General features: G+C 39.7%; 1 protein-coding gene across 1 annotated transcript in view; it reads left to right on the forward strand.

Annotated features, from left to right (window-relative positions):
• Positions 1 to 21,282, forward strand: part of camkk1a (calcium/calmodulin-dependent protein kinase kinase 1, alpha a) — a 107,341-nt gene that overhangs the window by 20,609 nt on the left and 65,450 nt on the right. The window contains exon 2 of the mRNA XM_034098650.1: positions 16,840 to 17,291. Coding sequence (XP_033954541.1) covers positions 16,965 to 17,291 — 327 coding nt within the window. The 5' untranslated portion in view covers positions 16,840 to 16,964. The remainder of the gene's footprint in view (positions 1 to 16,839; positions 17,292 to 21,282) is intronic.

The following is a 21,282-nucleotide window of genomic DNA, read 5'->3' on the forward strand; positions in this document are numbered from 1 at the left end:
AAAGATCGGATCGGGAAAAATCGGTATCGGCAGATTGTCAAAATCAAATGATCGGAATCGGATCGGGAGCAAAAAAAGGTGATCGGGACATCCCTAATTAAAGAGTTCCAGGGATTAGTCTGTGACAGGTGAACACATGGGAAAGTGTTTTGTACTTGAGAGGACTGTAATTAACCTGTTTGAACATTAAAGCATGTAAAGCATAAAAATGAGCATAATATGACCCCTCTAATTAATGAATGCCCTTCAGAACGATGCATATGGTTATTGTTTAAAGATCGGAATGACGTGTTTTTATTGGTAGGTGGATCACTATTATGCTTTTATGGCTGTTGTCTGTGACTGCTGGTTTAATGCAGTAAAAATCACTGACTACATACTGACATGTCTGTCTGCATCCCCTATTCTCCTCTGAATATAAGTTACCTTGAGCATTACATATATTCATCAGCATTTAGTAAAGGGGGTTAACCATGATCAGAGTTGATATCTGATTACAATGCTCCCTCACTATTTCCTGAGGCCCTTGAGATGATGGGCCCTTCTCACTTCGGTTAAATGGATTCCTTGCGTCCCTCACTTGCATCGTTTCCCTGTGACTAGTCCCTCCCACCAGGGAAGCATGGAGAGATGCAAGGAAACCACGAGAAGCAGGGAAATGAGTTGTAAGAGCAATGGGACGTCCTTTCCTCCGGAGCGTCACGTGAAGCGATGTCCGTTTTTGATGATGCTGCACAGCTGATCGTCTGACAGCAGCTCTGTCCCCGTTATTTCCACACACACCCCTGCCTCTGTTAGTACACATTTACTGACACAAACATTTGTATCATCTGTTGTAGACCCAAATAAATAAAATAAGAATTCATTCCCAAAAAAGATAAACGCCATTCTTAAAATGTATAAACGAACAATAGTTTGATTAGAGTGCACAACATAAATAAAAATAATTCAGAGAAGAAAAAGAGATGTTATCTATCAAAACCCAGTTAGATTAACATTCATTGGATTGCCCACTTTGTTTGTTTGTATATGTAGCAAATTAACATTTTAATAGCACTCAATGACTGACTGAATGGAAATGACAATAAATGTAAAACGAAAAAAGCGATCATGAAAATGTTTCCAAAAAATGAATAAAATGATTTTTGACCACTTTGTTGTTCAGATCACATATGTGTAACTAAATGATACATTAATTGAAACAAAACACGGTATAAACTGAGGAGTGACTCCCGTGAGGTTCATGTATTTTCTTCACTCCGCTGGGAAACTGCTCTCATGTCAAGAAGCATCAGATCAGTGCATGCACTGCCTCGTCCAATCAGTGAGCGATACACAGTAAGGGAGCGGGGCGAGTGTCTGAGGATTTCATCGAAGGATGGTCTGGTGGTTCCTCGGTTATAGCTCCTCCATTATCGCTCCTCGGTCCTCCGGCAAAAATAAGGCCATTGGGACGCTACTCAAGATGGCGCAGACAAATCAACTTCCGGTGAGACCGAGACCGAGGAGCGAGGAAATAAAAAATAAGAGAAGTGAGAATGGCCCACAGAACATCCCTCTCCATATGAATCACGCTCAGTCAGTTAAAGATGATGATGCATAATCACAGTTTGCTACCAAACGAGAGGAGCATGGGAAAACGTTAATTCTAGTCTGTCTGTGTGCGTGTTTGAGTGGGGATAAAATCTGTCGCTTAATCCTTTTTTTAAAAAGAAAACAAGTAGAGTGTGTGTGGTTGGTTTGAGTGGGCAGGTGTGCACAAAAAACATGCAAATCCAAGCTGTTCCCCAGGCCTGCTCTATCCCCGCTGTTCCTGATGGGCTTCCCACTCCCCTCCTGCATATTTCCCTCTGCAGTTAATACGACCTAGCCTTTCTCTGAGCCCGATGAAATGTGACAGGAAAAGGGGACGCGAGAAAAGACCTGATAAACCTTTTGGTCTAGGAAAAGTGGCAGGAATGAAAATTAAAGTGTTATTTAATATTTTAATAAGGCTTATGTTTTAGTTTGGGCTGATTGTGGCTTGTAATTAAAAATGGAATTATAGCTGGTGATAATGGTGCCCATTGGCTGTAAAACTGCAGTATAATTGAGATTAACTAGATGCTCTCTATCTAGAATAATTGGATTAGCTGAGTTTAATATTGTTGCTTTATTTTCACCCAAGCAATACTGTGAATACTGGATGGAGAGCACTGCATCTGGTGTTATTTTTGCAATTGACCTAAGTGATCATGCAGTAAGACAAAACATTGTGTATGCTCAGGTTTGTGACATTTACAGTGGGGCAAAAAAGTATTTAGTCAGCCACCAATTGTGCAAGTTTTCCCACTTAAAAAGATGAGGCCTGTAATTTTCATCCTAGGTATACCTCAACTATGAGACAAAATGAGAAAAAAAAAATCCAGAAAATCACATTGTCTGATTTTTAAAGAATTTATTTGCAAATGATGGTGGAAACTAAGTATTTGGTCAATAACAAAAGTTCACCTCAATACTTTGTTATATACCCTTTGTTGGCAATTACAGAGGTCAAATGTTTTCTGTAAGTCTTCACAAGGTTTTCACTGGTATTTTGGCCCATTCCTCCATGCAGATCTCCTCTAGAGCAGTGATGTTTTGGGGCTGTCGCTGGGCAACACGGACTTTCAACTCCCTCCAAAGATTTTCTATGGGGTTGAGATCTGGAGACTGGCTAGGCCACTCCAGGACCTTGAAATGCTTCTTACGAAGCCACTCCTTCATTGCCCGGGCGGTGTGTTTGGGATCATTGTCATGCTGAAAGACCCAGCCACGTTTCGTCTTCAATGCCCTTGCTGATGGAAGGAGGCTGTCACTCAAAATCTCACGATACATGGCCTCATTCATTCTTTCCTTTACACGGATAAGTCGTCCTGGTCCCTTTGCAGAAAAACAGCCCCAAAGCATGATGTTTCCACCCCCATGTTTCACAGTAGGTATGGTGTTCTTTGGATGCAACTCAGCATTCTTTCTCCTCCAGACAAGTCTAGTTGAGTTTTTACCAAAAAGTTCTGTTTTGGTTTCATCTGACCATATGACATTCTCCCAATCCCCTTCTGGATCATCTAAATGCTCTCTAGCAAACTTCAGACGGGCCTGGACATGTACTGGCTTAAGCAGGGGGACACGTCTGGCACTGCAGGATTTGAGTCCCTGGCAGCGTAGTGTGTTTCTGATGGTAGCCTTTGTTACTTTGGTCCCAGCTCTCTGCAGGTCATTGACTAGGTCCCCCCGTGTGGTTCTGGGATTTTTGCTCACCGTTCTTGTGATCATTTTGACCCCACGGGGTGAGATCTTGCATGGAGCCCCAGATCGAGGGAGATTATCAGTGGTCTTGTATGTCTTCCATTTTCTAATAATTGCTCCCACAGTTGATTTCTTCACACCAAGCTGCTTACCTATTGCAGATTCAGTCTTCCCAGCCTGGTGCAGGTCTACAATTTTGTTTCTGGTGTCCTTTGACAGCTCTTTGGTCTTGGCCATAGTGGAGTTTGGAGTGGGACTGGTTTGAGGTTGTGTACAGGTGTCTTTTATACTGATAACGAGTTCAAACAGGTGCCATTAATACAGTTAACAAGTGGAGGACAGAGGAGGCTCTTAAAGAAGAAGTTACAGGTCTGTGAGAGCCAGAAATCTTCTTTGTTGGTGACCAAATTTAATTTACCAATTAATTCATTAATAATCCTACAATGTGATTTCCTGGATTCTTTCCCCCCATTCTGTCTCTCATAGTTGAAGTGTACCTAGGATGAAAATTACAGGCCTCATCTTTTTAAGTGGGAGAACTTGCACAATTGGTGGCTGACTAAATACTTTTTGCCCCACTGTATATCAGTAGTGACTGTCCCCCTTTTAAACTGTATACTAGCCACAGTGTGACGCTAGGCTATTATTTGACCAACCATCATACTTGTTTAACAGCCACAGAGGAAAACTTTACTATGTTACTAACAGTATCTTATACACTTAATTACTGCAAAAAATAAGGCACAGTTACAGGCGCTACAGGGGGCTGCACTGTTAACAGCAGATTCTAAAGAATTTCGATGCAACACAAAATGACACACACAGCCAAGAAGCAGAAAATCAACCTTCATGATTCCATGATATACGTTAGATATTGTAGCTTTTATTTAACCAGGTAAAATCCCATTAAGATCAAACAATCTCTTTTTCAAGGGAGACCTGCAAAGTTGGTTACACATGAAAACAAAAAAACAGAAAACAAAAAGGACATAATTACAGGGGTACAATTTACAAACCTATCGACATTGACGGGTATCATATTGCATTGCATCTAGCCGTGCTTTAAATGATGCATGGGAACCAAGATGCTCAGTTTCAGTTCTTTTTGCAGAGTGTTTCAATCAGTCCTAGCACTTGGCACATGTAACAAAAACACATCCTAAGATCTTAGGCAATAGCTACTTGCAACTCTCTGTGAGATCAGAGAGCAGATGTAAGCTGGTAGTTTACCCAGCATGACTTTGTAGATGAACATGTACCAATGACTGAGCCTCCGTACAGTTAGTGAAGGCAGATCTTCCTTGGCATACAGGGTACAGTGATGAGTAAGTACTTTACAGTTAGTAACAAATCTCAGGGCACTGTGATAAGCGGCATCTAACTTGTTCAGGTAATGGGCAGGTGCATTCCTATAGATCAGATCACCATAGTCCAGCACAGGTAAAAAGGTCACAGAGCCTTTTCCTGGCCTCAAGTGAGAAATAGGACTTGTTTCTGAAAACCTTCTTCACCCTCAGCTTTCTAAGCAGAGTATTGACCTGAAGTTTAAAAGAGAGACAATCATGAAGCCAGATACCAAGGTATTTATAACTGGTAACCACCTTGAGTACTTTTCCTTGCGTAGTAACAATATCCAAAGTGGTCTCCGGTGTCTTTTTGGCTTTTGAAAATAGCATTACCTTGGTTTTATCAACATTTAAAAGAAGCTTAAGCTCAGCGAGCTGAGTCTGAATAATATTAAAAACAGCCTGTAATTTAACAACAGCCTCCTTAATGGAGGGACGTGTATTGTACATCATGGTATCGTCCGCATAAAAATGTAAAGTTGCTTCATCCACATTTTGACCTAAACTGTTGATATAAATCGAGAATAACAGTGGACCTAAAACAGAACCTTGTGGTACACCATTAGTAATGTTTAACCACTCAGAAGTGAGCCCATCAAAATGAACACATTGGGACCTTTCAGAGAGCTAGTTCACAAACCACCCCACTGCATGGCTGGATAAGCCAATACTGGCCAGCCTCTGCTTCAAGATATGATGATCGACGGTATCGAAAGCTTTGGAAAGATCAATAAACAGAGCTGCACAACTCTGCTTATTGTCTAAGATACCCACAATATCATTCACCACTTTCATTGTCGCAGTGATGGTGCTATGTTGCTTTCTGAAACCTGACTGATGTTTACATAGGATGTCATTTTTACATAAAAACACCTTTACCTGCTCACTCACTAAGCTTTCGCCAGAACTGACAATTTAGAGATGGGCCTATAGTTATTTAATAAAGTGGCCTCCCCACCTTTTAGTAGAGGAAGGACATAAGCTGACTTCCATATTTTTGGAATTGTGTTCGTGCTGAGGGAGAGGTTAAAAAGAGTAGTAAGAGGTGCTGCAATAACATCTGCGGCTATCTTTAAAAAGAAAGGTTCTACATTTTTCGGACCAGCTATACTATTCTTAGGATCTAACTTGGTTAAGGCTTCATGAACGACTTGAACTGAAAGGGTTTTTCAAACCACGTTTTTCAGAGTCACAGACTGTGGTGTTCACAGAAGCAGAGTTAGTAACAGAATCAAACAGAGAGCCACAGGACACAAAATGCTCATTAAAACAATTTAGTATGGTGGCTCTGTCCGATATAGTGCCAGATGCTGTGGTAAGGCAAGGAGGTAGCTCATTACGGATTTCACCAGTGGATATCGATTTTACGGCTTTCCAACATTTTCTGGGATTCTTCAGGTTTTTTGTGGTAACTGATAGATAATACTTAGACTTAGCACTTTTGATTTGTGAAGTGAAGCTATTCCTTAGCTGCCTAAAACGAAGCCATTCTACCTCTGAGCCTGATTGCCTAGCCTTTGCCCAGGCCTTGTTTCTCTCATGAAGGAGACTAGATAATTCAGCAGAAAACCAAGGATTGTCTCGTCCCTTAACTCTAAATGTACGCAGGGGTGCATGTCTATCAATAATTTCCATAAAACCAAGATAAAAATAGCACACAGATCGATTTTTCCCCAATCAAAGCAGATCATATTATGAACAAAATCCTGCTCCACAAAATGTTTTGTGACTCTCTTTATGATAATGCGAGGTTTACCCTTTTGGACCTTTGTGTCCCTAATTGTGGCTACAACACAGTGGTCACTCACATCATTTGCAAATACTCCCACAGATGAGTATTTATGGGGAACATTAGTTAAAATGAGATCAATTAAGGAGGATTTATTTGGGGACTTAATGTTAGGGCGAGTAGGACTATCTACAATCTGAGTAACATTCAATGAGATACAAAGGTTTTTAAAATCCTCTGATACTGCAGTTAACCAGTCCCAGTTAAAATCAACAAGTAGCATTATTTCCTTGTAGTCAAGTTGAGATAAAAGATTTGCCAATGAAGACAAGGAGTCCTTGACAGCTGAGGGGGGTCTGTAACAGCCCACCACCATGACCTGTTGACCCTTTGCCACTTCGATATTTAAGGCAAACAATTCTAGTTGTTTACGGATTGATTTGGAAACCAACTTGATTACACAAAACTTATTTTTCACATAAATGGCAACACCACCACCTTTATTAGGTCGGTCGGTACGATATACACTGTAACCATTTAAGGAGATGTCAGAGGCCAAAATTGGCTACTACTGCTGGGTGGACCAGGCCCAGCAGTAGTAGTAGTAGTTGTTGTACATTTCCTGATAACAATAATAACCAGGCATCTTTTCCTCTTAATCGACACACATACATTGTCATCTACTTTTAAAGCACCAGCAAAGTCTGTGAAGGTGTGATTAGAGCTCAAAAGCAGTCCTGAAGATCCATCATAGCAGGCAAACAAAAGAGACAAACTGATTGTCTGTGACAAGGCAACCGGTTATTGTTCGCGTAACACACCCAATCCTTTGCAGGGGATGCCCACTGCGGGCGGCAGAACAGACCTGAATCCAGTAGACTTCTCAGGATGACTAGAGAACTTCTCACTGTCCAAAACAGCAGGCGCAGCAGAATCACGATAGGGAACATTTTCCCAGACCAGCACAGCATCCGTGAAGTTTTTGGGACAAATCCTCCTCAGCACAGCAGCACAAGAAAAGCAAAGGAAGGCCCCAGCCCGAACGTGGAGGTGCTCCGGTCTCTCCTCGATGTCCCCGTGGTAAATCCTCTTCAGCACAATAGCACATGACAGGTGGAAGCAGGCCTCCGCTACAGCAGAAACAGGACAGGTGGAAAGCAGGCCCCAGCCTGAAAAACGTGGAGCCGCTCTGTCGGATCTGCGACGTCTCCGGGGCAAAATCCTCCTCATCACAGCAGCACAGTACAGGCAAGACCCGATTAGTACCTCCAGGGGCCCCTGAGCGCTCATGGGCCCCCCACAACCCACGTACCAACAAGTTGCCCATATGGTTAATCCGGCCTTGAGTACAGGTGGACGCAGGCCTCCGCTACAGCAGTACAAGACAGGCAGAAGCAGGCCCCAGCCCGAACGCGGAGAATGTTCAGGCCACTCCGCAATGCCTTCGGTGCAAATCCTCCTTTCCACACCGGCGGAAGAGCACAGTACAGCCCTGCCCCTCACTTTCCACGATGCGTGAGGCGGATGAGTAAAAACACTGCCAGATGAGGCGCTCTTGCTCTGATCGACGCTCCTGTCGGTTGAAACGCTGTAAATGTTTAGCATTCAACAACAATGCAAGCACAATAAATGACGTGAATTTAAAAATGTTGAAGTGAACAAACTAATCCATATAAAATTCCAAAGTTTATGACAACAATTAGTAACCATAAAAATCCACTTATTGTCAACACAAAAAGTGCATCAGTGCATCTACTAAAACGTTTTGTTGAGCCTCTGTATACTGCTTTTGAATTATTAATTAATTCAAAACATCTTTAGCGCTCTGGTAGTGCTACATTTTTATGAGTGCTCTGATTATTATGCTATCATTAAGTATTTTTTGATTGAGAAATTGTCTTCAATGTGCAGTTGCTGCACAAAACAATCATATAATGCAATAGCCTGCATATGAGACCTTTAGAGAACATGTATAAACTGTCTACTGTATATGGTGCATAATAATAATAATAAAGGTATCAATAATTCACAGAAGGCTTAGCCTTCTTTTAACCTAAATTATACGTCGCCCCTGCTACAGTAATGTGTTTAAACCGTATGATTACTGGATTTCATAATGCAAAGGATGTTAATTTGAAAACAGTGCCCTTTCAATTAGACACACAATTATTCCTGACATTTCTTCTCTAATGAGTTTTGATTTTCTTTTTGTTATCCTGGGAACAGTGGAGATAAAGATGTATATAGCCACTGCAGTGTGGAAGTCTATGATCCTTCTTGCTCTGAAATCAAAGATGGAAATGGCATCCCACAGAGTCCCAGCTCACACAGACCCATCAAAACATCTAATATATGCACAGCGCCTCAGCATGAACAGGACTGTAAATGTTTAAAGTTTGACCATCTCTGCAGGAGCGCTCAAGGCTATAAAAGACTTCATCTATATTATTCCTTTTGATTAGCTGGTATTAACTCAGTGTGGTTAGATTACTTTGCAGTATGTATATCAGGTGTAGATTAGCGATGCACAGCCGTACATTTTCTTTGTAGTCTTTCTGTTCCACATGCATTTTAAAGAAAATTCAAGTCCACCCAATGCAAATGTGTAACATAATCAGTCACAAGCATGCTGTAGTTATCATCAAATTAATTGGGAATGTAAGAAAAATTCACAAAATCATCCGCATGCTGTATTGAAGAAGACTAAACTCCCTATTGAGACCATAAATGTTTACTGAGGTAATAAATCCATATTCTTCATTATATAATCCATCATTTCCATTAAAAAGTGCAATCATCTTTAACATTGGCCTCACGTATGTGTCAGAGGTTGATCCTTTAAAAAAATTGCAATTCTGATTGTCTTCCAATCATATCGTTGTAATCAGTGAACAATCACATTGATTGTCTGTGATCTTGTAGAGTAAATTGGGATGATGATGATCGTGATAACAGTCAAAAAGAAATGCATTGCTGCCCAGACCAAAGATAGGGCAATGAATTGTATGCTTTTCACATACAGTCATGCCCTTTGCTCTAAACATCTCTCCATACTGCATTTATGGAGATGAACATAAATAACCGCAAATCTGCAAGGTCAGACACTTCTATTGGCTGAACTACTGTAGGCTGCTTTTATCTAATTTTGATATACAGTGTAGTGTTGTCACGATACCAACATTTTGGTTTCGATACCGATACCAAGTCAAGAATTGCGATTCCGATTCTTTTTCGATACTTTTCTTAAAAAAAGGGAAACACGGAATATCGGCTTTAAAATTAGGAATAACAGATTATTTTAGCAGTCAGAACAACTAAAGCAGCAGTGTTACTAAGAACAGAAACACCAAAGAGTCACATCTAATAGAAATATATATAAAAGCATTTATTGTAATTGTGTAGCAGTGAGTTTAACATTTTGGCAGCACTGTTGAGCATTTTGAAAATGTATTTTCATACCTCTGTGCAAGGCTTAGTCTTTCTATCTGTATAGCCACTGGTGTAAAGTAACTAAGTTCATAAACTCAAGTACTACTTGGGTACAATTTTGAGATACTTGTACTTTATTTAAGTATTTCAATGTTTCTTTTGCTACTTTGTTCTTCTAATCCACTACAGTTCAGAGGTACATGGTGTACTTTTACTCCACTACATGTATTAATCCCTTTAGTACACTAATACAGTGCACTGCCTCAATGCTATGCCTGCTTTGTGTATTTCTTCAAATACCCCTAAGGACGTAAAGAAAAACATCAAAATATGCAAGAGCAATGTAAATGAACAATAAGTTGATGAACACATTTCTTTGGGTGCGTTCGGATTCCAGGTTTCTCCGCTTTTCTTGCCAGCAAATCGAGGATTCATTTTGATGTTGGCAATGGATGTCTCTGTTTGCTGTCTACACACAACAACATGATGAGGGGGACAAATAAAAGCCAGGTTAAGGGTGAAAGTGGTTTACTAATGGAGCCAAATGGAATCATTTGTTCACCCTCTACAGCCCACTCTCTCCTCTTACTGTAATTGGCTCTGCTGAAGCTTTTCCATCCCTACTAGTTGAAGATGGCAGCTATTGAAAACACTTCATATTCAGATGGGGATTGAAAGGTTTTCTTTGTTTAATCAGTCCATTTTCCTTTCCCCCAGTTTGTTTACCAAATTAAAGAAAGATGTCGGACAATTGCAAGCATGAAATATTGATCTGTGTTGCTGCGGCACCATATTTTGTTGAGAGAAAGCGTCAATCTTCTTAATTAATTTAGTTAATTGAATTTAACTAAAGCAGTGGTTCTCAAATGGCAACACACTCTCACTCCCTAAGCGTCCAGGAGCGACGTTTGGTCAGTGTCCGTGGCGTCCAATTGTGACGCTCCTAGGCTCCTTCAGCGTCATAAAGGGACGCAAATAGCTTTCAACTGATTGCAATGTATTCCCATCTGCGTCGGGATGTGACGCTCATGGAAGCACGGCATTTGTTTGTGTCGGCTGCCCTTAAAGGCAATGTGAGCGTCCATTCCCATTGGATAACGGAGAATATAAAACACAGAATTTGTGTGATTATACTAAATGATTTTCAAATAAACACCACTGCATATTTTCAACTGTTACACATGCTGATGTAACGCAAATGTTCCAACTTGGGATCAATAAAGTATATCTTATCTTAAGCTGATCGATGGCTACTGCCATATTTGCAAAATGTGCCTCTGAACCTTGACAAGTGCATGTTTCAGGCTTATCAATTAATGTAATGTAATGTTATCAATTAACAACAGGGGTCACAAACATAAGACCAGCTGTTAAATAAAGCTCTTCTGACCTTAGCTGGCATGTGTGTATATATATTAATGCTGCCCATTATGGGCACAAGCAATTTTCACCCATTTATTAATTATATGTTTTAAATGTGAGTGTTTCCTATCCCCTAAACCTCCAGGGATGTACACAGTTTAATACTGGCAACTTCTTATTATGGGAAATACGAAAACGTCTTTTAAAACTACAACTCCCAGTAGAGACGTGCCATAGAGAACATGTTGCGAAACACAATAGCCAGCATGTGTAGTTCTGGGGTGGGGGAGGGGGGGACGCGGTGGACCCGTTCAAATCCAGTTTTGGACAGTCTGCCGTGGTTCCATCCCATTTCAAGTGCTGTTCGAGAATCGGCGTAACCCTCAGAGCACACTCTCCAATCACAGAGCTTGAGGACTATCACGGGGTTTGTCAAACAGAGCACATGGTGTAGTCCAAACGATAGCTGGGGATTCTGGGTAGTGTAGTGTCTTCTGCCATCCTTTACTCAGAAAAAACATTTGTTTCTCCGAATCGAAGGGGAAAAATACAAAAGAATTGCACACAATTTAAACCAATCAATGTTGTGTAATTAACAAGGATAATCTGGTGTTATTTAGTCGATGAGTAGTGCAGATATCACTGTAAAATCAATCGACAGTAAGAGGAATACTTACATCCGGGTGTACAATTCTCCGTTATCCAATGGGGATGGACGCTCACATTGCCTTTAAGGGCAGCCGACACAAACAAATGCCGTGCTTCCATGAGCGTCAAATCCCGCCGCAGATGGGAATACATTGCAATCAGTTGAAAGCTATTTGCGTCCCTTTCTAGTTCTAGTCTGTGACTGCCTGTTTATCAAAGGACACCTAAACAATAAGCTTTGCTTGGCAACGGCGTGTGGCCGCAAAGTATAGCGCAGAATTATGCATATGCATGTTTTTATGAGGGGTCAAAATCCCATGCTCATAAAATTCTCATATAATTTTTTCTCTTCATTCCCCACGCCCCAAAATAAATAAATACATATACCAATTTTAGGAAAAATAACGAAGTTTGATCAGTGTGGATTTTATATTAACAGAGTTAAACATATTTCAAAACGCGAAGTGTAATAACTGCAGTGGCCTTCCTGTCACTGATAATGACACAGATTCTCAGTGAAGCACAAGCCCATGTTTCTCACTACATTCTAAGTACAACTTATTAAAAAGATCAGTTCAATGCAACTAATGTCGTCTTAGTGTTATTGCATGATGTTCAAATTGGGTTGCCATGAATTTAGTGATGGATTGTAAACATTTCAAATGTAGCATGTAAGTGTTTCTCAGTTACAATGGTGTTGTTTTAATAAATCAGACACTGATGGTGCAGCACTGTACTGTACCTCTTTATATAGGCATTTTTTTTCTTTTTTTCCAAATTGTGTTTGCACTGATCAGGGGGTACTTGGCTGAATTTTGTTTTCAAAAGGGGTACATTATTGAAAAAAGTTTGAGAACCACTGGTCTAAAGAATATCTAAAATGATCTTGCTGTGCTATTGTTAGATTTGATCACGCACATAAGACAGTCGACATAAGCAATTTTTTATTATTTCACCAATCAAAAGTAATTTAGATGAACAGTTGGTATGGTGGCAAAACTGAATACGTTATTAAAATAAATTACGATAACTCCTCATCCTCAGTTCCCAAAATATATTATGTATAATAAAACAAGAGTGGATCATAGGCTTTTTAAGGAAAATGTGCAACAACCTCAAATAATGTTTTTGAAGCTTTTATATAAAGACAATAAATAAACATAGCATATAAAGGAGGTTTATTTCAATGTTATGCAGGAAAAAATATTGAATGTTATAAAAGATTGTCCTTCGTAATGAAAATGTTTGGTTACCTGCTTCAGTAAACAAATAAAGGTCTGAATTTAATAACCAGACCACTGCTCCTCCTCCGCCTCCCATCCCACCAGGATATTGCTCACACATGCAGTAGGCTGAGAGCCACCGGTTTCAAGAGACTGATAATAGCTAGTTTGGCAAAGAATTAGAAAAATGTGACAGTTCCCTTTTAGTTTTTGCTCAAATGAGTCAGGAGTCAAACAAAGCATTCATCACTGCTGCTCTCCCACTTTAAATAGATTAAATAACCATCTGGAATATATAAATGTAGAAATTAGAATTGTGTGTGAGTCATGGACAACCAGTGGGCCTCTACCTGACATAAGTTTCATTGTATGACACACAAGCCTTTATATTTATGAATTCAAGGATATTTCTGGAAAATAATAGATGAAACCTGCTATTTCATTATAATAGTATAATGTTCTCCAGGTTCACCAATGCATTAGAATGCATACTTTTGCTAATTAGCACAAAACTCAGCCCAGCTATATTGGCAGGTACTTTAGCAGGTAAGTTTTGACCTGATAGATGACGGGACAAAACGTTAGCCAAGGGATCCCGTACCTGAGGGGACCATAAATGTCTCGTATAAAATGTTCTGACAATCCAACATTGTTGCAACTTAAGTGGTTGGTCCATGATATGGTAGGTGGAGCTAAACCCAACAGACTATGTTATTCACTTGTGTAAGAGGTGGCATACTGTTTTTTAGTCTCTGTAAGTTTTGCAAGTATACGATTACTGTACCATTGCCAAAATTGATACTAAAGAGTTATGAGTGAATATGTTTTCCAAAAAATCACAGTGTGTCAACACAGGTGCCATCAAAAAGCCAAAAATTAAGATTGTTACTTTAATATCTTTAAAAAGTTTGATTTCTATCCATCCCATCGTTTTTAAGATATTTTTTTCTTGGCCAAAGTTGTGGACCATCTGACCAACTGACTACGTTGAGCTCGGGCTGGCCGACATGGAGAATACAAACATCACAAATATACGTCTATCAATATTGTAGGGTTGGTACATACACAAAGACATGACATTTTGATAAACAATCACTTATGTGGATATAATGGCTAATTGCATAAAGGCAAGTAATTGAACAGCTAGAAAAGTTAGATAAGGTAACAACATAACATATATTTATTGTAACAAAGCCTTTAAAACCATGAAAATACACTGCAATTTTACGATATCAGAAATCCAAAATAATATCCAGTCTCATAACTTGTTTTTGATATATGCCCAGCCCTACCTTGAGCCAAGTTACAAACGTTGTGGTTAGTATTAAGCCATGGCTATGCAAATAGCTGAATGAGTGTGACCCACCTGGACAATGTAGAGCACAGGCATATTTTTAAATACCCTGACACACTTCAGGAATAGCATAACATGGCCCATTTACTGACCACCTCTTGTCTAATAACATCAGAACTGTCTCAAAACAGCCACTTCACTGCATTCCAAATGCTACATAGACTGATATATTTGAGTGGCTGTCATTAGTATTGAATGACTGGGGCTCACTTTGCATATCTGTGTTCTCCCATCTGCAGAACAAAACCTGGACCAGATGTACGACAGAGCTTTGATATTCCCTTTATGTGGCAATCTGCCTCTGACTAGATTTTCATTACAGATGAAAGAGAAAAAGCACATTAAAGAAATCCTGCTTAAAAGTCTGGTTACATACACACAATGCTTTTTTGTGTGTACATTTATTTGTGTGTCAGTCCACCCACAATCATTTCATAAGCAAGCAGAGGGAGCCATGAACAAAGGCATAAAGCATACTAAGCCATGCAGCATTTGGGTTGGGTTTTATCAGCGGGGACATTAATTTCAATTTATGAGTGCATGTTCAAGTAACTTGACCCTAGACCAAAAAAAGTAATATATTACACTACTTCGTTACTATCTACATAAAGTAACTCGTTACTTTACTCGCCGAGCACGTACGAACTGCGCATGCGTGAGTGGCAATAACTTTCCTTACCAGCAGGCGGCGGTAGTGTGTATTTGTCATTCAAAACAGGCAACAACCGGAAGACAGAGAAGAAGAACAGACTACGTGATATAAACAAAAAAGCATGTGTTCTTTGCAGGCGTTTGTTGAGTTTTGACATGGTGTTTACAGCAGTGGATAACAGCTTCTGGCCTGGACACAGTTTGCACCTCACCGTCACATTCCTGTCTATTCTTCGGACGAACTCAAAATAATGGGCATACTTCCACCCCTCGAAAGCTATCTCTGACTCAGCCATGTTTATGCAGCACTGCACGTGGAGGCGCAAGTCGCGCAGATTACGTACATATAAACCTACAAAGTACTGATATAGTAAATAAAAAAATAATGTAATTTGTACACCGGTGTGACGTGAGGCAAGTCCGGGTGTGCCGTGGGATTTTGTGACATCCATACGTTATTATTGCAATATACAACTACACAAAAAAAATCTTTTTTAATCTCACTAATTTGTAAATCGGCAAAAATATTTATAATAGCACATGTTTCAATGCTGATTGCTGAAATGTTACATTTATAATTTGTAGTTCAGGACCATGGACAATGCAGCTTCCTTGCATTGACAGTTCTCTGTGCTGAATTTCTGCTGAGTTTCCTTTGCCTCATTTTTTATTTTGGTTTAAATGAGTGTGTTGCTGCTTTGATTAAGCCTAATTTGATAAAGTTTCAAATTAATTTCTGAAATATTTCGTTAATAAATATTTCATGAGTAATATAGTTGTCTTTGTCACATTTTATTTGGCATTAGTAAATAATTATGCACATTTACAGATATTCTACATGATAAGAGTGATAACACGTGTTATAAGGGCTATTTTGCACAACAGGTGTGCCTTGAGATTTTTACTTGTCCTTTGGTGTGCCTTGGGCACAAAATGTTTGGGAACCACTGGGTTTGCTATCCTGGCTCCAAAATGGTGGAATGAGCTCCCCATTGACATCAGGACAGCAGAAAGCCTGCACATCTTCCGGCGCAGACTGAAAACTCATCTCTTCCGACTCCACCTCGAGCGATAGAATTACTAACAAAGAACTGCTAACAGAGCACTTGTATACTAATACAGGACTGGCTTATCTATAGCCAGTTGAGTAGCACTTGAAATGTTTGGCTCTATGAAACCTGATGTACTTATATGATTCTGTTTTCTTCAAGGTTATGTCTTCCCGGTCGAATGTACTTATTGTAAGTCGCTTTGGATAAAAGCGTCGGCTAAATGCAATGTATTGTAATGTAATGCTCTAGATCACCCACACAGAGGCGGAAGGACTTTTGGTTGATTAAACTTCAGTCTCACAGGTTCTTTCTCTGCAAAATGTAGCCAGCAAAATATCTGGTATTGAAATGAAAGGTTTACCACATATTTTGTGGGTGACGAGCAGAAAATAGATGCGAGACAATTCTGGAAAAGAAACATGCTTATAATGTGGAAATACGAGTCAGTTGAGGCAAAAGTCATTGGGCTTGAACAGTTAAATTATACTGCTTAAATTCAGTGAAATGACCCCTCACCCTCTTGCTTGAACCACAGGAATTAAATGTAATACTTGCTGGATATCTACATGTTAGCATATAGACATTAGCATTTAGCTCAAAGCAAGTATGTTCTGACAGAGCATGGCTGTATTGCTGTAATTTTAGGCACAAAAAACAATATTAGATCTGTCAATTTCTTTAACAATAATTTAAAATGAGGATGACTCAAGTTATTTTTCTTAATTCAAATGTGGAAATATTCTTTATCAACTCACAGCCTCTCCTTATGTGTCCCCAGCTCCGGTGGGAGGGTGAGCATTGCGACCGGAGGCCGGCCCAGGTCACGTTGATGCTGGTGGGTGCTCCCCGGTACTGTCCCTGCCACCTGCTCCAGCGCTGCCCCCACCTCCCAGCCCACCCACCATGGCTATGAGCAGTGACCCTGGCCGTGAGCGGCTGGACCCCGACTCTGACAAACAGACCAGCAGTCTCACCGACATCATGAGTGCCATGACCACAAAAGACTCTGATGGCTCTGCTACCAACGGCGTCAGGAATGGCGTGGCTCAGCAGGAGGGGGCTCATGTCAAGAGGACCCATGCTTTGCGACCTTACTTAACCGGAAGGAAGTTGTCGCTGCAGGAGAGAGGCACCTATATGTCGTCAGGAGGAGGGTACACGCACATTTCCCCTCGTGTGGCTCGTAGGCCCTGCGTGGAGTCCAAACGTGTGTCCATATCAGACGCCCAGGTAAGGAAGTGATTTCCTTTCATGATAATCAAAAGTCAGCATTATAAAAGTGATCCAATTTAAATAAGAAGAAATGGTAATAAACAAAACAACGATTCCCTTTAATTTCCTGTATTTCTCAATATATCTGCATTATCACCAAATATAGGGGAGCAGAAAGCCAGTGGACAACATGATAAGAGAAGAAAAGTGTGAGAAGATGTGCACACTATAGTCTCCCATTGGCACCCATCATGGAATCATGCCTTTGTCTAATAACTCATTTATGTCATTATCCTAGCATCTGCCACTGATGTGTAGCCTATATAATACACCATGTCCTGCACTGTGAGCACATGTTTAAAGATGTGAGAACATTTTCCTATGATGTTGGCTGTGAGAACAGCCCCTTTTATTCATCAGACAGTCATGAAATGCTTTCTAGTCAGCCTTTTGCTGCTGGAAAAATCATTAAAGAAGAGTATGATGGAGGTGGGCGCAGCTAATCACTTGCCAGGATAATAATTTGGAACATATTTTACTGTGTAGATGTCTGCTTTTTTTTTTGTGACCAACTTTTTTTTTTTTGCCCTCACAAAAGGGACTTATACAGATACAAATGTTATAGACAATAAAAAAAAATAAAGAGAAAATATATATATGGGAATCCCTTTCCCATGCCACCCCGTCCCCCCCTCTTCCCATCCATCTTGCCATTTCACAGAAAATCCTACCTGATGTTTTTTAGCAATCGTCTGAGTTCATCTATATATTATATATATATTATAGCATAGCATAACAATTTATCCACATAAAATACATTCATTCCTTTTTTTTTTTTTCACATAACATTTCATCTGTTTAAGCTGAATTGCGATTAACTCCTAATAAACCACAATTGCACCAAGGTGTGCGTATATGTACAATCATCATTTACATGAATGATATTACCCGATCAGCAGCTCTTTGAATAGCCTCTAATGTTTCCCCCTTAGCCTTATTAGCAGAAGCGATTGACAGCTCTGAAATTAGTAGGTCATGGAAGGATGATATCCATTGCTTAATAAATAAAGTATGTGGGGGTTTCCATCGTATTAGTATTATTTTTTTGGCTGCTGTTAGACCAGCGAAAAGCACCCTTTTCTGATGTTTCTGTAGATCAAGAGAAGAATCATCATTCAACAATACAATATTTGGGAGACAGGGTATGTGAACTCCAATAATCTCAGATACAATGTCAATAACCTGTTTCCAGAACGTTCTTACTGCAGTACATTCATAAACCATGTGTACATATATGCCAATAGTCTTTTGGTTACAGAGAAGGCATATGGGGCTTGGAACCATCCTTAATTGACAGCATTTTCTGGTTGACAGGTAATATCTGTGTATCATTTTATACTGTATCAATTGGTGATTGTGGTTACGCGATGTTAAGGAGATATTATTCCATATTCTCTTCCAATCAATAGTCTGCGTATCATTTTTTAGATCTGCGTTCCATACTGCAGAGATGCCAATATATCCGGTTAATTTATCTTGCAGTTTTTTATATATATATATGAAGTAGTGCCGTTCACACTGTTTGGACTTAATATGACCTTAACCAATTGATGTGTTGGCAGAGGTTGATTCCAAGGAACTCCATATGTGCGCATGGCAGTACGTATAGTTGTAAATAGAAAAAGAAGGAAGAGCCAGGCACATTATACGTATCTTTCAATTCTTGGAAGGACATCAAGCCGTTAGTTATGTCAGAAAGATAATGTATTCCTCGGGTTTGCCATTGTGGGAATTGGATTGCTTTTTTCCCAATACGTAGTAACAGGTTATGAAAAATGGGTATGCCAATCTACAGACCAATTGCACAATTTCTCCACATGTTTCCACACTTTCACGGCTTGCCCAATAATTGGTCCAAATGTTTGCATACAGTCATATGGCGACATGGCAGAAAATAAGACATCACCAAGTTTAAGGGACTATACTTCTTTCAATTTTAATCCAAGGTACATTGGTGCTTTCATCAATCCAGTTTTTCAAGGCTCGAAGCGTGAAGGAATAATAATAGAGCTCGAGATTGGGAACATTAAGGCCTCCACTGTTTTTGTCATATTGTAAAACTTTGTATCTGATTCTTGGGTATTGGTTTTTCCAAATATATTTTGAAATCCTATTCTGAAGTTTGTCCCAAAAACCGTCTGGTGGAGATAAAGGCAACATACTAGCTAAGAAATTGACTCTTGGTAGAACATTCATCTTTATGATTGAAATTCGTCCTGCTAAAGAAATTGTTATATTAATACACTTTTTTAGGTCATCTTTCAGGGTTCGTACGGTCATTGAAAACCTGGAAAAGTCATGGAAATTGAAAATGCAAATTCCAGGCCCTGGAAAAGTTATGGAAAACAATATTTTTCCCAAAGTTTTGGAAAAGTCATGGAAATGTAACTAAAGTTGCGTCAAATATAATTTACATTTAATCTAATCGCTGAAATAATCTGCGGTCGCGAGCTATTATGTGCCATCATGACGCGCATGGTGTTATTTTTTAATATATGAAGTGCGAGCTGTGTGCTCGAGTCTTCCTGCCTGGAACCGCTGTTAGAACGGGCCGTTCAGGTATTCAGAGCAGAGCGGCAGAGCGTGATGTGAACTGGAAAGTTTTTCTGTCGCAATATCATTTAAGGAATCGTTGAGCGAGCTAGCTAGCTAGCATACATTGTCACTATCTGCTAACGTTAGCTTTAGCCTTCGTTTTCTAATAGTTTTTTTCATAGGCTATAAACAGGTGGTATAAGTATAGATCTTGTACTTGATTAAAAGTAGAAGTACTCAGATCGTGTACTTTAGTAGAAGTAGGCTACTCAGATCTTGTACTTAATAAAAATAGAAGTACTCAGATCTTGTACTTGAGTAAAAGTAGAAGTACTCAGATCTTGTACTTGATTAAAAGTAGAAGTACCAGAGCGTAGCAATACTCTGTTTCAGTAAAAGTCCTGCATTCAAAATGTTCCTCAAGTAAAAGTAGAAAAGTATTCTCATCAAAATATAGTGAAAGTAGCGACAGTAAAAGTAGTCGTTGTGCAGATTGGTCCATTTCAGAATAAAATATATGATATGTTTTATAATGATTGATCATGAAAGTGTTCTCAAAGCTGGTGAAGGTGCAGCTAGTCTGAAGTACTTTGTAGACTGCAGGGTAGCTGGTGGATTTACTCCAGGTGGAACTAAAGTCTGATTTAACACTTGATTATATTTCACATCATTCATCCACATCTGTAGAGTAACTGAAGGTATTAAATACATGTAGTGGAGTAGAAGTACACCATGTACCTCTGAACTGGCGTGGAGTCGAAGTACACCATGTACCTCTGAACTGTAGTGGAGTCGAAGTACACCATGTACCTCTGAACTGTAGTGAGTAGAAGTACACCATGTACCTCTGAACTGTAGTGGAGTAGAAGTACACCATGTACCTTTGAACTGTAGTGAGTAGAAGTACACCATTTACCTTTGAACTGTAGTGAGTAGAAGTACACCATGTACCTCTGAACTGTAGTGAGTAGAAGTACACCATGTACCTCTGAACTGTAGTGGAGTCGAAGTACACCATGTACCGCTTAACTGTAGCGGAGTCGAAGTACACCATGTACCTCTGAACTGTAGAGGAGTAGAAGTACAAGGTAGCAAAACATTGAAATACTTAATAAAGTATCTCAAAATTGTACCCCCGTATAGTACTTGTTGAGTTTATGAATTTAGTTACACCAGTGGCTATAAAGACAGAAAGACTAAGCCTTGCACAGAGGCCTGAAAATACATTTTCAAAATGCTCAACAGTGCTGCCAGAATTATAAACTGACTGCTACACAATTAAAATAAATGCTTTTATATATTTCTATTAGATGTGACTCTTTGGCGTTGCTGTTATTACCTGCTGCTTTAGTTGTTCTGACTGCTAACATTATCTGTTATTCATTATTTTAAAGCCGATATTCCGTGGGGTCGG

This window comes from Pseudochaenichthys georgianus, chromosome 14, assembly GCF_902827115.2.
Source record: "Pseudochaenichthys georgianus chromosome 14, fPseGeo1.2, whole genome shotgun sequence".
Taxonomy (NCBI): domain Eukaryota; kingdom Metazoa; phylum Chordata; class Actinopteri; order Perciformes; family Channichthyidae; genus Pseudochaenichthys; species Pseudochaenichthys georgianus.